Source organism: Strigops habroptila, chromosome Z (genome assembly GCF_004027225.2).
Source record: "Strigops habroptila isolate Jane chromosome Z, bStrHab1.2.pri, whole genome shotgun sequence".
Lineage (NCBI taxonomy): Eukaryota > Metazoa > Chordata > Aves > Psittaciformes > Psittacidae > Strigops > Strigops habroptila.
Genome location: NC_044302.2, coordinates 50323434 through 50339119, shown reverse-complemented (window position 1 = coordinate 50339119; position 15686 = coordinate 50323434). Strand labels below are relative to the sequence as shown.

The 15686-nt window shown below is 50.5% G+C and overlaps 2 protein-coding genes across 3 annotated transcripts; one reads left to right on the top strand and one right to left on the bottom strand.

The window, feature by feature from the left end:
- Window positions 1-216: 216 nt before the first annotated feature.
- Window positions 217-6480, bottom strand: LOC115600965 (transcription factor jun-D-like). Its single transcript, XM_030470455.1, has one exon. The coding sequence runs from the start codon at window positions 5782-5784 to the stop codon at window positions 4495-4497; it is 1290 nt and encodes a 429-aa protein (XP_030326315.1). The 5' UTR covers window positions 5785-6480; the 3' UTR covers window positions 217-4494.
- Window positions 6481-8469: 1989 nt separating this feature from the next.
- THAP1 (THAP domain containing 1) lies at window positions 8470-15686 on the top strand. Of its 2 annotated transcripts, XR_003989201.1 has the most exons (5): window positions 8694-9052; window positions 9531-9726; window positions 10675-10776; window positions 11203-11399; window positions 13021-15339. XR_003989201.1 is itself a non-coding variant. In XM_030470454.1 (3 exons), exons 1-3 carry the CDS (start codon window positions 8982-8984, stop codon window positions 13486-13488), a joined length of 735 nt encoding a protein of 244 aa, XP_030326314.1. In that variant the 5' UTR covers window positions 8470-8981; the 3' UTR covers window positions 13489-15686. The 2 variants fall into 2 exon arrangements, 1 of the variants encoding a protein (XP_030326314.1); XM_030470454.1 differs by lacking the exons at window positions 10675-10776; window positions 11203-11399 and having other exon boundaries at window positions 8470-9052; window positions 13021-15686.

Genomic DNA, 15686 nt, shown 5'->3' with positions numbered 1-15686 from the left:
ATGAAAGGCTTGTGACAAAAATGTCATGACCACCACCACAAGACTCAACCCTCTCGGTAATCAGGACTTACCATCCCCAAACACCTACACTTCTCAACACATGTAAAGAGCTTCTGTTTTGGGAATAGCTCTCTAAGCCATCACTGCCAGATGGGCTCGACCTTGAGTCACAGTGAAAGTTATAAGAACCACGCACCAACCACATGGACCTGTCTGGACACCTTGTGATACTGACAGATTTCGCTACCCCTTCTACACTGGCAAGCAAACCAATCAGCTTTTCTAGTAATGACATCATTTGAACTAGTCATAGCACTTTCCTGCACCCACAGCAAGCAGGGGCAGAGCAGATGGGAGCTCCTCCCTCTGCCCAAGGACGGAGTGAACAAGACTTCCCTTGCCACAAACACTCCTCCTCCCCAAGACAGAAAAGATCTGATAACAATTCAAAGAAATGAAAGCCTTTTATGAATCAAACTGTTGTGCTGTAGTGCCTTAATAAGAAGGCACTTCACATCTAGATGAAGACATTGGTTCAAGCACATTCAAAATGTGCTGATGAGCAGCAAGCGAGATGTGCATAGGAGCAAGCATCCACCAACCAAACTAGACAAAGGAAAGGACTGCATAATCTCCAGAGCAGAGATCACACGTAGGGCAAAGAACAAAGAGGGATGTTTATTTGTCGTGGGCTTGCACCTGTAATGCAAAACCAGATCAGAAGGGCATAAGGGTAGCCTGCGAATCAAGCTACGCAGTGAAAATCATTTAAGGACTTAGCGAATGGTGTGTGCAGGTATAGCAAGTATAGCAAATCATGGAACAGTTTTGAAGGATGAAGAAAAATGCTAAAAAAGCGTGGAGGTTCCACTGACAATAAACTGATTTTTCTTTTGTCTTGTTTTGTTTTCTTAAGGTTCTTTTTTTTTTTTTGGTGTTTTGCTTGGGATTTTTTATTTGGGTTTTTTGGGGGGTTTTGCTTTTTTTTTAATAGTGACACAGAGCCAACTTGCCTGCAGTTACTGAAAAGGAGCTACATTGATGCAAATCATATGAACAGTCTGGAAAATTTTTACTCAGAATCTATCTTTTAGCATCTCACAGTGACCAAAGTTTTAGGCAGAAAATCAAAACCTAAAAGAAACAGACATGAAAAATGCTGCAGCAAACTGAAGAAAAAAGGCACGATAAAATAAAAAAGCCATATTTAAGGATTTAGGAACAGTGCAGGGGTAAAAAGAGCACTGATACATTTTAGAATAACATTTTAGAAACAACCAAGCCTGATTGCTGCAGCAGGCAAGCGCTCCCAAGTCTTGTATTTGTTCAGGCTGGTGCTCAGGCTATCCACTCATATCTCTGCTATAGACGAAGCAACTTCCAGCAGAGCTAATAGGAGAAAAAAAACCCATCCCACCCCCTATTCTCAGATTTGGTCATATCAGTGTTAGATTCTAATAATAAATGCCAGCTAAATGGAGGCATTTATGAAGGTAACCTGTCACTCTACAGAAAACGCATTTCTTCGGACAGCTCTGCTACCAGAATAGTAGCCTCTCGCAGAGAGCTGGAGCTGCCGGCCTCACAATTAACCTCTCGTCAGTCATCAGGGCAACAGAGCTGGCCTCTTGGCACTTCTACCACCTAACAGATATCAGCCAGAACATACAGCAGGCTATCAAAGAAGTTACCACATGAGATCTTTGAGAGGCTGGATGCAGAATGGCTCTTGCAGACAGTTCGAATGGGAGAGACGTAAAGTGTGGTGGTTTTCAGCTTTAACACTACCATGCTGAAAAGGGTGAGCTTATTATAATGCTGCCAGGTTATCACTCACTATAGACCCGTCCTTGGCTGGGAAGCGTGACTGCGGTGATTTCCTATATCCTATGGATCCCCCACTTCTCCTTGGACATGGCTAATTTATTCTGACCAGAAATGGTAAAATAAGTAAAGAACAAGCACTGCACAGCTGTAGTTATCACTGCCCTGTCTCCTACTGCAAGATCTTTATCTAGCTCTACGCTCATGTGCAAATACAAGAACTGAAACAGCAGTGCCGACCCATGTAATCTTTAAGAATTTTTCAAGGATTCCTTAAAAAAACCCCACTCCATTACACATACAGTAAAGCTGAGCATCTCAAATCAGTGTATCTACCAGGCAGCATTAGCTCTCTCATTAGGGAAAGCATGTTAAGGGGTGGGGGGAGGGAAGTCTTTATCAGTTTCTCCAGTCTTGCAGCATCTTAGCAGACAGGTTGGTGCCTGCCACACAGTAAGAAACCAGTTCTTTTTCACCCAGTTATTATGTAACAGACAGTGCTACAGATTTTATGCTGTCTGGTTCAGAATGCCTTTAAAAGTCTTTAAACCTGGTTAAGATCAAAATATTTTTTTTATCTGTTCATTAGTATTTCTAACAGCAGAAGGTATTGTTATAGGCAATCATTTCAACCACTGAAAAAGGCTCTGGTGACATGATTAAACAGTTATACAATGATTAATATGGCTTCTACCTAATTTGCATATGCGTTAAGTAATGAAATATCCTCGGAGCATCTCAGCTACAATAACACAATTACTACGCATTGTCATGTCATTTCATGCGTGTGCCAGGAATGACTATGCACTAAAAGAAAAAGCTCACACACTTGACTGCTGCTTCTGAACGGATAGCACTCACGTATCCCCAATAGAAGAAAGAAAAACCGTGAGTCTATCCTGACCCTCTTGAATTTCAAAACGTCAAGTGTAGCCTTCAAAAGAAGCAAGAGATGTTTTACAGCTCCTGAGTGGCTATAACAGATCTGAGCAATGGCTCATACAAATGAAGATGCCTATGCCCCTTGCCTCCTCATACAATCCCCCATTTTCACCAGCTGGCACAGACACTTTATCCCCATTTAAGTTATGCCTCTGAGTTCAAGTAGAGCAGTTGGCACAGTTTCCAACGGGGGAGTGGGCCCCGCTCTGCAGCTGGATCTGCTCAGGAGAAGTCCTGCCGTGCCCCAGCCGCAGCCAGTCCCTGCACCGAGGGGCTTCTGGTGGGGTGACCATCACACTCTGACAGACCCTTCCCACTGCACCATGCCACAGGGCTCGACAGCGCTGCAATAGCGGCTACGCTCAAAATACACAGGTGTGGCAGAAGCAAGGTAGGCAGCAATACTGAGCAAGGGATCTAAAGCTTTCAAAAAGTTATTGAGGATTATGTCTAATCAGAGGAAATAGTTCATCTGCTTTACTCTTCTACTAGTTAAATCTTGACAAAGAAATAAATCACACCAAGTCTTCCCAATCAGAAAAACATTTCACACTTTAGTGCTGACTCGTTCTGTATCTAGAGTATTGCAGAAAGTTTCTTTAGAACAAAGTAGACCAAGAAGCAAGATACATAGATTTCTACTCAAAAATAAATCTACTTTTCCATAATATTTCTGCGATTTATTCAAACAGAATACAATGGAATTGCCACCTTTACAGCTAACCCAGCCGAAACCTAAGCCCTTTTCTGTATAGCACGAAATTGTTACTATACTATGTAAAGAGCAAACACTACTGGAATGTACACAGTGAAGGAAAAAAAAGTAAAGCTCTTCTTGCCCAAGTAACGGTTTTCTCTACCAACATGTTATCTAGAAAAATAAGGTCTAGGCAATGTCCAAAAGTGTTCAAGTTTCAATAAATAACTATCAATGCCCCAAGTTTGCACTTGCACAAGAAATATGGAGTGTACAGTTTAGAAAAGTATTTTCAAACGACTAAGTCAGCAATGCATTTCATTCTGCTTAAGATTTTACAACAAAAATCATTCCCCTCCAGGCTTTGATTTTAAAACCGAAGCCATGTAAGTGCAAGAGCACCCACATAGTTGTCTTAACTCTCAATGGCAAATTAAAGCTCTAGAGAAAGACAGTTATTTTTAAAAAAGTTCTTTATCAATACCAAGAAAATATACATAGCCGTATCATGTTTTAAATATATATATATACACGCACATCTTTTCAAAAGGGTACGATTCTGGCTTTTTTTTTTTTTTTAAGTTTGAAAAGCTTATCCATTGCTATACAGTTCAGTAAAGGTGTATTAGGAAACACACTTTTTATATCCCCCATTAAAATAAAGTTGAATCTTTCTGTAAACAGGAATTTCCTTAATTTCCGAAATCTCTACAGACCTCACGTACTTCACTGAAAAATAACAGCCAACCACCTGCCCCAGAACCACCCACGAAGACCCTCGCTGCCGAGAGCAACACCGACAGTCCTCGGCAAACGCTTAGCAACACCCGGCTCCTGCAAACGCCTTCTCCGGGCGCAAATAAATAGTAATAATTAATAATAATAATGACGACAACAACAACAGGAGAGCGGCGGCGGGCGAGCCCCGCGGAGCCCCCGCGCCGCCCCGGCGGCGGCCGAGGACGGTTCCGGGCCCGAGCCCGGGTCCGGTCCGTGGCGGTGGCGGGGTCCCCCCTCAGCGGGGTCCCCCCTTAGCAGGCGCTGGTCTCCGGCGGAGCGACCGCCTCGGGGGCCGCCTCCCGGGGCTGGGCGGCGGCGGGTGGAGGATGGCCGGCGGCGTTGATGTGGCAGCCGGAGGAGAGGTGGCTGCGGACGCGGCCCTGCAGCTGGGTGACCTGGGCGCGGAGGAGGTTGGCGGTGGCGGCCAGCTCGGCGTTCTGCCCCTTAAGCGCCTTCACCTTCTCTTCCAGCCGGGCGATGCGCTCCAGCTTCCGCCGGCGGCACTTGGAGGCGGCGATGCGGTTCCGCAGCCGCTTGCGCTCCGCCTTCAGCCGCTCCTGGCTCTCCGCGTCCAGCGGCGACAGCGACGGCGGCGTCGGCGCGCTGCTGCCGCCCTCCACGCCCGCCGACGGCGGCACCTCGGGCACCGTCTGCGGCTCCTCCAGGGACCGCGCCGGCGGCAGCCGACCGCTCCCCAGACCCGCCGACCCGAAGGCCAGGCCCGGCGGCCCCGGCGGCGGCCCCGGCGGCGGGGCGGAGGCGGCGGAGTAGGCGCTGCCCGAAGGGCTCAGCGGCCCCGCGGGGTTGAAGCCGCTCAAGTTGGTGTAGACGGCCGGCGGGTCGGCGGCTCCCGGCGGCCCCGGGCGGGCGGTGCAGCAGGGTCCCGGCGTGGAGAGTGGCGGCGGCGGCCCCGCCAGGAGCTGGTTTTGCTTGTGCAGGTCGGCCAGGGCCTTGACGAAACCGTCGGCGAAACCCTCCTGCTCCTGCGTCACCGGCTGCCGGTAGAGAAACGGCCCCGCTGCCCCGCCGCTGCCCGCGCCGGGCGCCGCCGGCCCCGGGCTCCCAGTGCCCAGCCCCGCGCCTCCCTGGATCAGCAGCTGCTCCAGGTCGGCGGCCGGCGGTAGTTTCAGCAGCGGCAGCTCCGCGGCTGAGCCCAGCGCGGCCTCCGGGCCGCCGCGGGCCGCCGCCGTTCCGCCGCCGCCCGCCGGCTCCGCGGAGCCGGCGGGCGGCGGCGCGGCGGCGGCGGCGGCGGGCGGCGGCGGCGGCGGTAGCAAGCGCAGAGCCGCCCCGCTGCTGCGGGCGCCGGCGGGCGGGCGGAGGGCGAAGGGCCCCGGGAGCGGCGCGGGGGAGGCAGCCGCCAGGTCCCGCTTCTTCCCGGCACCTAGCAGCAGCTTCTGCCCCGCCGCCGCATCGGCCGCGGGGCCGCCGGCGGTGCCGAAGCTCGCCAGCGGCACGAAGTCGGGTAGCAGCTCCAGTCCTTCCTCGGGGTAAAACGGCGCCTCCATCTTCACAGCGGATCGCCCGCTACGCCCGCCGCTCATCCTGCCGCCCTCGCCGGCCGGCGGCGGCGGCGGCGGCTCCGGCGCGGGGCGGGCCGGGCTGAGCGCCTGCTCCGCGGGGCCGGCCGCCCTCGGCTGGCAGCGGGGACTGAGCCGCCTCTCGGCGCCGCCGGCCCCACGCCACGCCCCGGGCCCGCCGCCGGCCCGCCCCGCCACCGCCGGTCCCCCCCGCTCCTTCCCCCGCCCGCCGGGCTTGCGCGAACGGGCTTCCCGCAGCAGCGCCGGTGTGGCCCCGGTGGGGAAAACGCGCTGCTCGCTCCACTTCTACTCCCTGAAAACTCGCCCCGCGGTTGCGGAACGGGAGGGAGGCGCTGCCGGGGGCGTCGCTCGGGGCGAGGGGTTCCCCGTGGGCATTCCCCGGGGATGCTTCAGCCGCGGCTCACGCGTCCCGCAGGGGGAACGCGGCAAAGCCCATGCAGTGGGAGGGTGCTTCGTGGTTTGTGCCCATGGTGGACGGGCGCGGGGTGGTCGTGCAGGTGTCGAGGATTCACGCTTCCCGACAGCGCCGCTGGCGAGTCTGACTCCTTGCGAAGGGAGTGCAGAACACTCGGCCGTCGGGAAACATGCCGACCGACCAAGAAAAGTCACTCGCAAGAAGGAGGTGGGGCTGGTGTGGCTTTTCCTCTGGAAAAAACAAATTAAAAAAAAAAAAAGAACAGAAAAGTTTATAGATGGGGTTTGAAACACCTTAGATGTCTTTTCCACATTATTGAACTGTGAAAGTACTGCGGTTTTTTTCAGTTTGGAGGTGGTATTTAGTTGTTATCTTCAGTTGAGACAATTCCTTCTGCCCCTCTCCAAGTCTCCAAAATTCTTACAGGATGAGGAAATAGCTTTCCACCCAGTCTACTAAAAATCCCTTCTGCTGGGGATACTAATGTGACCCTGACAGAGCTGCCAAAAGCTCTCTTTTAAGTTGGGTTGCCGACTGAGGGCCTCGGTGGCTTGCCAGTTCTTCCCATAAGTGCTGGGATCCACCAGCATCTCCTCGGTTAGGCATCACCCTGCTGCAATCTATTCCTGCTTTCTCCCCAGCCTTTTCCTCCCTGCACGTCAAGACCAAGTGCTTCTTATCGTGGGATGTGCTTTGCAGCTGACTGCTGAGTTCTGCTGTGGACCCACTGGATTCATGGCCGTGCTGTGCCTCTCCTGTGCCCAGGTTTGCTCCAAAACCAGGAGCAGGGAAGGAGGCAGAGGTGATGACGTCAAGTCAGGAAGGACTTTGCCCCAGACATGCCACTTCAGATCCACAGGAGAAATGGAGTCTAAGTGCACTAAGGTCTCGATGACCTTGACTCACCAACCTTGGGGCCCGTAGCTACACACCCTGCCCATGGGGTAGGACCTCCATTTCAACGCAGCCCAGGCCCTTCAGTCCCTGCCCAGCTATGTCGCGAGTGTTCCAGCCCCATCTCCTGGGTGGACCTTGGACCTGTGTTTCCAGTTCTGTTCCTGGCACCATCTACCGCTGCTCCTGCCCGGGCTCCTTGGGGTGGACCTAGTACCTGGTTCATCACCTCGCCTCGCCTGGGTGTGTCAGTGTGAGCAGCCAAGCCTTGCTCTGCCCGCCCTGCTCGGTGCTGCAGGACTCTGCCCTCGCTGGTGAGGGCCGGCGCCGCGGCTCCGGCTGCCCCCAGCTCGCCTTCCTGCTGCTCTCGAGGCTGTGGCAGAACCGCTGCCCAAAAAACCGTGGGCAGCAGGACTCCAGTGGGAAGAAAGCCGCCAGGCAAAAGCCAGAAACAGAGGCACTTGGGTGGCTAGAGGAGGAGCAGGCATGTCTGTCTTGGTGTGGAAGGTGGTGCTGGAAAGAGCTTATTTTTGTTTCCTCGGCTGACCTAGCAGCAGCGGAGCAGAGCTAGCTATACTCAGCCAACAGCGGGTGCTGAGAGCTGCGAATGCCAGCGGCTGTGTTGCTGCGGCTGCTCGATGTACGGGCTTTTTCTGCCGTATCCCTGGGGTGCAGTGAGGGCACCTTCTCTGCAGCCGGGCACAGGGCGCTGCCTGGGCAGAGGCGCTGCAGCCTCCCAGCTAAAATCTGTACAGCTCCTCTTCTACCCCTTGCAAAGCAAGTGAAGAGGGGGAAAACAGACTGAGGAGAAAACGAGGTCCTGGGCAGGGACAAAGAAAAGCCTGGGAAGGTTGACTTGGCTCTTGGGTCATTGCCCGAGAAATTCGTAGTGCGATACGTGACAGAGATGACGCTTCGTCAGTGCTCCGACAGACCTGTTCGTCAGTTATATAGGGTGATTTAACTCGCTGATCCAATGCAGAGCTGGAAAGTGAGCCTGCAGGACGGGAAAAAGCAGCAAGTGCTTGAAATAAACTTATTTGTAATGACAGATCCATTTATTTAGGTTGCTATCCAATATACCTGCACGCCGACTCTCGGTGAGCAACACGGAGCGGTTTTACAACGTCCTTCATGCAAGTGCCCGTCGAGGCACTGGGGTCTTTTTGTTGTTACTCCCCTCCCCCGTCGGCCCCTTTTAATTTATTTATATTTATTTTGCTGTCAGAGCCTGGAGACCCTCCGGGGCGGGCACCGGGACCCTGTGACAGCACCTTGTGCCCGCCCGCAGCCCTGCCCGCCGGGTGGCGCGAGCATCCCCGGACAGGCCCCGGCGCAGGACCGCCCTCACGGGCTTCCCCCCGCTGCAGGCCGGGCCGCAGCGCGGGCACGGCTCCCGCCGGCCTCTGCAGCACCGGCTCCCCGCCGCGGCCGGCGGGTCTCCGCAGAGCCAGCCTCCCGGCCGCGCTCCGGCCCCGCGAGGGGACACAGGAGGTCGGGCCGGGCCAGGCCGGGTGGGAGGAAGCGGCCGTTAGGCACCGCTGGCGCCGCTGCCCAGATGTGGTGTCCGGGGGCGGGTGAGGCGGTTGGGCGGGCTCGCAGGCAGCGTCCCGATTGGAGGATTCGCGGGGCGGCCCCGCCCCCTCGCTACGGCTCGCCAATGGGCGAGCGCGGCGCGTGCCACCACCGCGAGAGTTGCGCTGAAGCTGGCGCCGCCATATTGGAGTCGGGAGAGGCCGCGTCCCCTTCTCTGCTTCTCGGAGGGTCACGGGAGGGGGGGGGGGGGGGGGCTGGGAGGGCTGATGGGAGGATGCGCGTTCGGCGGTGAATTAACGGGTCCCGGGAGCCCGTCCCCCCGCCGCTGTGCGGCGGCCAGCGCGGGGCAGGGAGGATGGTGCAGTCCTGTTCCGCCTACCGCTGCCGGAACCGATACGACAAAGAGAAGCCCATCTCCTTCCACAAGTGAGCGCGGGAGGCGGGCCGGGGCCGGGGCGCCATGGAGGCGGGGCCGCGGCCGTGCGCGCGCGCCCCCCTCCGGAGGGGTCCGGCGCCGGGGTCTGCGGGGGGCGGCGGGGGAGAGAGGCGCGGGAGGGAAAGGCGGGGGGAAGGAGGAGGACGCGACTCGCGGGGTGTCAGTGCGCTGCGTGTCAGGCACCGAGCGGAGAGCCACATCCGGCCCGCGCCGCATGCCGGCTCCTGCCTGCGCGGGGAGGGAGAACCCTCCGCCTCCCTCCCCGCCCGCGTCCCCCCCCGCGTGTTTCACCCCCACCCCGGCCCGTGCGCTGGGGCCTGGGTTGGCGGGAGGGCTTCGGCCCCGAGGATGAGCCCGTCAGAGGGAAACCCAAGTGATCGTGCGGTCAGTCACGGCAGCGCTCAGCTGTAACCCGACCCCCCCGTGAACGAGCTTTCTCGTAAAGCTGAAGGTATTTCGTATTTGCAGGTTTCCTCTTACGAGACCTGATCTTTGCAAAAAATGGGAGGCTGCTGTTAAAAGGAAAAACTTCAAACCGACCAAGTACAGCAGCATTTGCTCAGAGCACTTCACTCCTGACTGCTTTAAAAGGGAATGCAACAACAAGCTTCTGAAAGAAAATGCCGTGCCCACGATATTTTGTTACACTGAACCTAGCGAAAAGGTAAACCCAAAGCACTCGTAGTTTACAGACACCGGAATGCTGTGTGTTGCTCGTATTCAGGGCCCAAAGTGGCAGAGCAGCGGGGAGAAGATGCAGGTTGTGAAGGATGCCGGCAGAGCGTGTGCAGCTGGAGGCATGTGGAGAGCTGTGGTGGCTGAAACACATCCAGCCACTGTTCTCATATAGATTAGGCTGTCCAAGGCTCTGGAGCACATAGAGCACCATAGTGACCTGCAGTAGCTCTGGTCTGCTCTTGTGTGCCTATGCAGAAGCTTTGTGCTGAATCAAGTGGAACGGCAGCAGAGCAAGAAGGTACTGCCCTGTAGTTAAGTTGTTCAGCTGTATTTGTCGCATATTTGGAGTTTTAGAGAGCCTTCAGTAACACCGGCAAATTGCAGTGTAGTCTCCCATGCTGACTGGTGGCTCCTTCCAACACTGAAGAGATGATGGGCCTTAGATCTGAAACTTAACTGTCCTCTCTAAAGGGCTCTGTCCCCTGACTTCATGGAGTTAAAGTGAGGTGCAAACAGAGGGGCAGAACAGTAGCTGCACCTGCTACCTGTCTGTGCTGAAACCATCCCTGCCTTGCCTTAAGGGTTACCTTGTGGTCGCAAGCCAGACTGGTCCCTAACTTCTGTCTCTGAACTTCTGGCGGCAGTCTTCTGTGAGGTGTTTTCCTGCTAAAGCAGCTTACTGTAGGTGCAAGTCAGTTATGAGTTCTTCTTTCTTGATGTGATAGCTGCAAAACAAGAATGGGAAAATTTGATTCTTAGCTCCTATAGAGGACGTAAAATATTATATCTCTTGCTATTTTGACGTAGGGGAAGTGGCGAAGGAGAGAATGGGTATGATAGGTCTAGGGGGTGGAAGACTAATGGGATTGTGTGCGCACAGGGAAATAGGGGCTTTTGCTTGTTTGATTTTTTTTCTCTTTATATACAATATTAGATTTGATGCAGAAATAAAAAAGGGAATGTATTTGAAATATGACTGATGATAGAGAAGAGAATATAATCAGAAGGTATTTAAGGAAAGACAGACAATTTCCAGGTAAATATGGCTGTGTTTTTGCTCGGTTACGCTTCCCTGTTATTGTGAGACTGACATTTTCTGTGTTGTGTGTGAAATAGTTACAAAACTTTTTAGAGCCTGAAAGCTGAATGGGTTTGTAGGGTGATCTGCAGAAGTGCAATTGGTGCAGCAGGATTAGCGGTGAGCCGCGTTCCTCATTTCATTGTCATACCTGGACTACAAAGGCACAAAAGAGTGCCTTTTAATTATGGAGAAGGATTTAGTGCTATTCCTGTTTGTCTCACGGCACTTTTAAACAAACTGCCACATATCTTCAAGAAATAATACTGTAACAAAGAATTAACAGTGGCTGTTTTGGAATTGAATCCACAGATTTTGAAATACAGCTTTTTATCTTTTGTACTATGTAATTTGAAATACTTTTTTTCTTTACTTATGTCTTAGGAGAACCATTTACTGTCTGTAAGAAGTAGTTAGAATTCACTTATGATGTGTCAGTGATACCAACGATCTGTTCTCCGTGACACGTTGTGACAATAGTAACATATTTATAGAGGTAGCATGTGCTGGATAAGCTGCAAACAGAAGTCTCTGTGTGAATTCAGCTGTCCAGCTGATTTTTGCTTGTGCTTCCAACAAGGGTGAGTTTGTCTTTGCCGATTACATCTTTGCCTTGTATTTTTATTTTAGTAGAAAAGTTTGAAAGTGATAGCTGATAGGGTCAAACTCTTTAGAATATTCACGTGTGGATTAGATAGGCACACTCTTAACAGCAATTTCTTAAAATTGAGAAATAAGTGTGATAGTTGGCTCGCTTTGTATTTTAAAGTGATCGGTAGTATCTGAGTGCATATGAAACTTCCCTTCCATACCAATCACAAAACCGCCTTCTCAGTTACTGTCTGCCAAGTGTTGTAGTTTGTACAAGAGGGATATCCAGACCCCCCAATATCAAGTATTATCTTGTTTGTGTGTTAAGTCGAGGAAGGTCAAGTCATGACCTTCAGATCTGGTGAGCTTGATATTTAGATGATGAACATTGTCCCTGTCCTTAGGCTTTCATGTGTAGTAATATTGGCAACAGGTGGGTAGCTAGAAAATTGGTTCAGTGCCTCTTTTACTGAGAATGTCTTAGGCTTTCTTTTGACAGGCAGTATGCAAGCTCTTTCGTGTAAGTACTGGGGTGGTTTTTAATCATCATGTGCACAGAAGCATTTCTGAATTATACTGCATTCCCTTGGGGCAGAACAAATCTGATTCTCTGCTCTGGCCTATGCTCGAGTGGTGAGGGATCTGTGTTGCTCTGAACCATGCAAGTGAACCTATCAAGAGCAGCATGATAAAGACTGCAGTTTCATGTGGCGTTGAGCCAATCGATGTAGTGCTGCTGCCAAAAGGGAGAATCGTGCTTCTCTCTTCTCCATTCCATCTGCCAGCCGTGCAGTCCCGTTTCTCACTCCTTCCATACACCAGCGCAGGTGTAGGTCTTAGCTTGTGTTGAGTTGTTTTGATTTTTAATAAAGAACCGAAAATTTTTGCAGTGGTGGTGGAAAAGCAAATAGCTTTCTGTCATCTTAGCAACTTACTGTGTTTGAAGAGAGAGTAAATACAAGGGCTGGAAGGGCTGCTTTGCTGTTGAAGAGCTGTTTATTTTGGCTCATCATGTCTCTTGAAACCAAACCCTTATGCTGCAGCCTGAAAGCCATGACACAGTCCCTTCCAGTTGTTGAGGAGCAGGCCTCGTGTATACCCCTCTGCTCTGCCCCCTAAGTAGGTGATCCTTATGCCACCTCAGCAGAAGATTATCTGCTGCACTTTTAAGTCAGCCGATAGGTTCAAAGTATATAATGGTAAGATGCAGCAGAAAGAAGGAGGGCCAAAGGGGAACGGGATGACGGTGATGAGTTACTCCGTTTGATGGAACAGCAGCCTGTGTTTTTGCTTCTTAGCTTATCGTGGATATGTATTTGACCTAAGTCTCCAAGTGATAGTAATTGCTATGTTCTTCAGTTCTTGATTATTTGAGACTTCAAGGACTTGAGTTTGAGAGCCGTGCAAATGAAGCTGCTTAAAAATATCTTCAGTTTTGAAGCCAGACAAAACAGACCCAGAACTGTTTGTCAATTTTGAAAATACAAGCTTTGAAACTTACTTAATTTCAGTCCTGGTTGTTTATGTTATTCTGGGGCTGTAGGAAGGGAGTTGTGTTTTGAGCAGTGTTAAGCGTGAAAATGTACTTTTTTTTTTTCTTCTTGTTCCTAGCCTGAAGAATTTGCAGAACAGCCAGAAGATCCACTACCGCCTCGCCCACTGCCGCCGCCACTGCCACCGCCGCCACCACCTCCACCACCAGCAGCTCCAGTACTACCACCATCTCCATCAACTCCTTCTTTTCATCTGTCTCAGATAGATGCCAGATTAGTCGATCCAAGTATTGGATTATTGATGCCTCCTCTCCAGACCCCTAGCAATCTCGCTGTTTTTTGTGATCACAACTATACCGTAGAGGATACAGTTCATCAACGAAAACGAATTCAGCAGCTGGAGGAGCAAGTTGAAAAACTGCGGAAGAAGCTCAAGACAGTGCAGCAGCGATGCCGGCGTCAGGAAAAACAGATTGAAAAACTGAGAGAGGTTGTTCAGTTTCAGAAAGAAAAAGACATATTGGCAGGAAAAGGCTATGTGATTCTACCCAATGACTATTTTGAAGTTGTAGAAGTACCTGCCTAGAAGTCACAAACATCAGTTTTCACTTTGCTAGGCCAAGAAATTTAGTTTGAAAACTAAATGCTCTCTAATTCTGTGCACAAGACTCTCCAGAATTCTAAGACAGTAAATATGCAGTCATACAAACAAGATTACAATTGTTCTTCATGGTCATTTCCGTTCGATACACTTCGAAAGTGCAAGCATCTCAGAATTAGAATGTGCATTTAGTTTACAAAATCTGAATTGCTTTACAGAAGGAAAGGATGCAATGGTCAATACATTTAAACCCAGGGTTTTGATTTGTGTTCTTGCTTTGTTTTGTTTTTGGTTTTATGTTCTGTTTGGGTTTTTCGTTTGTTTGTTTGTTTTTTTACAGTGGCTGTTTTATGCTTACAGGGATTGGGGAACTGAATCTGGCTGAGAGTGAAGTTGAGGTTGTTATATGCTTAGTTCAAAGCTTTGTCAAGGCATTTAATGTTGGCTTTGGTGATCCCCAGGAAGTAGTTTTCACTGATTTCAGAAGGAGCAGAATTAGGGCAGCTAAGAATACCTGCAAGTGCTGCAGAAAAATAGAGGAAGTTAAGATAGACATTTCAGCCTGGGAAAACTTCCAACCTCAGTTTGCTATGCCTTCGAAGCGCTGCAAAAAGTCTAATTCCCGGATGCCTTTGGTGAGGTATGTAAATGAACCTCTTATTTTGGAGTAACCTTTCACCATGTGTATGTTGTGAGGGACATGAGGAGAATTTATGGCATAGCTGACGTAGAAGAGGCTTTTGTTTTGAGGGCACTTAAAAAACACTCCTGAAGTGCAGTGCCGCACTGAACATACGTGTTATTGGACTGTTGGCTGGATCAAGAAGGCAGTGTACTGTTTTGGAGTGGCTGCTTTTCAAAAGTACCTTGATAATATACAGTCCCCAATATGTTGCAGTGTGACATTCCTACTGTAATGGGTGGAAGGTTGCCCTCGTCCTTGAAATTGTTCTTAACTCTCATCTCAATCATGTGTAGCTTCAGGAAAGGAAGTTTTTTTATCTTATCCAGGTGTCAGGCATTTGTGACTTCCATTGCAGTATGCTGTGGGTTTTCCCTTGCTCTCTCAGTGGTCCCTCCCCCTCCTCCCCAAAAGGTATCCACCAAAGGGCAGTAACGGAATTAGACTTTGGGAGCTGCTTGGTGCTAGACTGGTTTTTAATATCTCAAATGCTGCTGCCTCTCCTTTAGCCTTATTAAGACTCTTTATAAAAGTGAATTTAGCATGACAAAGTAGTGAAGCAGTTTGCACTTACTGTCTGATAATTTATTTAGTCAATGAACTCATTCAAAATCAGAGAAAATGGTATCATGCTAACCCTGTTGTAGCCTTCACAGCTGAAATTCCTGGGTATATTAGACACAAGACTAATTAGACTTTTCTCAGTCCGTGTCAAACTTGTCTGTAGCGTGGATTCTAGCTCTGATACTAATCAAGGCCTATTCATGATGGCTTTAAAAGCTTCCGTTACTATCCTGTTAGCACAACATCTTGAAATGTTTTGAACCAGTCTTTATACTTCTGACCTCACTCATGCCACATGTCTGCTTTCCCATTTCATAGACTTAAGATGAACAAAATTGCTGGTGCATCCTTTTGTGTACATTTATGATACATGATTAAAAATAAAAAGCAAATGGTGTGTTAGATTTTTAACTACTCTTTCTCCTCTTTTCCCAGGACTTTGCCAGAACTAGCTTGACATTTTGTGATTTGTTTTTTTTTCTAAAGTAGCTCCCTGGTTGAGATGCTGGGTTTTTCTCACAGCATTCCCAAGTCTTGTTGCTGTTACGCTTTATACTTAAAATAAACTTGAAAATGTTCAAATTCAAAAAGTGACAAGGAAAAGACGTTTACACAACTGTTGCTATGCTTTTGGCATGTGTGGCCACATAGCAGATTGTTTCTGTTTTCTATGCAATAATACCCTCTCTTCTTACTCTCTGGGAATTTAAAGTGTGACTTCCTGAAGGAGGGCAGGTTGCTGCAATACCGCACCCCTGCGGCTGGGGTGCTCCAGCCATTCCACTCTTCCTCCTGCCATGTTGTTGTGCACTGCCGTCACCACCCTTCTTATTTGTACCAGTTCTGGTGCTGGGTGCATCCTTCCGTGGGCAACTCAGCTCACTAAAGCAGCAGGTTTGGCTTGTAGTGGAGAGACAGAGGAAGATCAGTGGTGTCA

Coding starts and splice junctions, on each gene's coding strand:
- LOC115600965 (XM_030470455.1), bottom strand. CDS start 5,784: ATGAGCGGCGGGCGTAGCGGGCGATCCGCTGTGAAGATGGAGGCGCCG.
- THAP1 (XM_030470454.1), top strand. CDS start 8,982: ATGGTGCAGTCCTGTTCCGCCTACCGCTGCCGGAACCGATACGACAAA. Junction 9,053..9,530: donor AAGCCCATCTCCTTCCACAA/GTGAGCGCGGGA, acceptor TCGTATTTGCAG/GTTTCCTCTTACGAGACCTG. Junction 9,727..13,020: donor ACACTGAACCTAGCGAAAAG/GTAAACCCAAAG, acceptor TCTTGTTCCTAG/CCTGAAGAATTTGCAGAACA.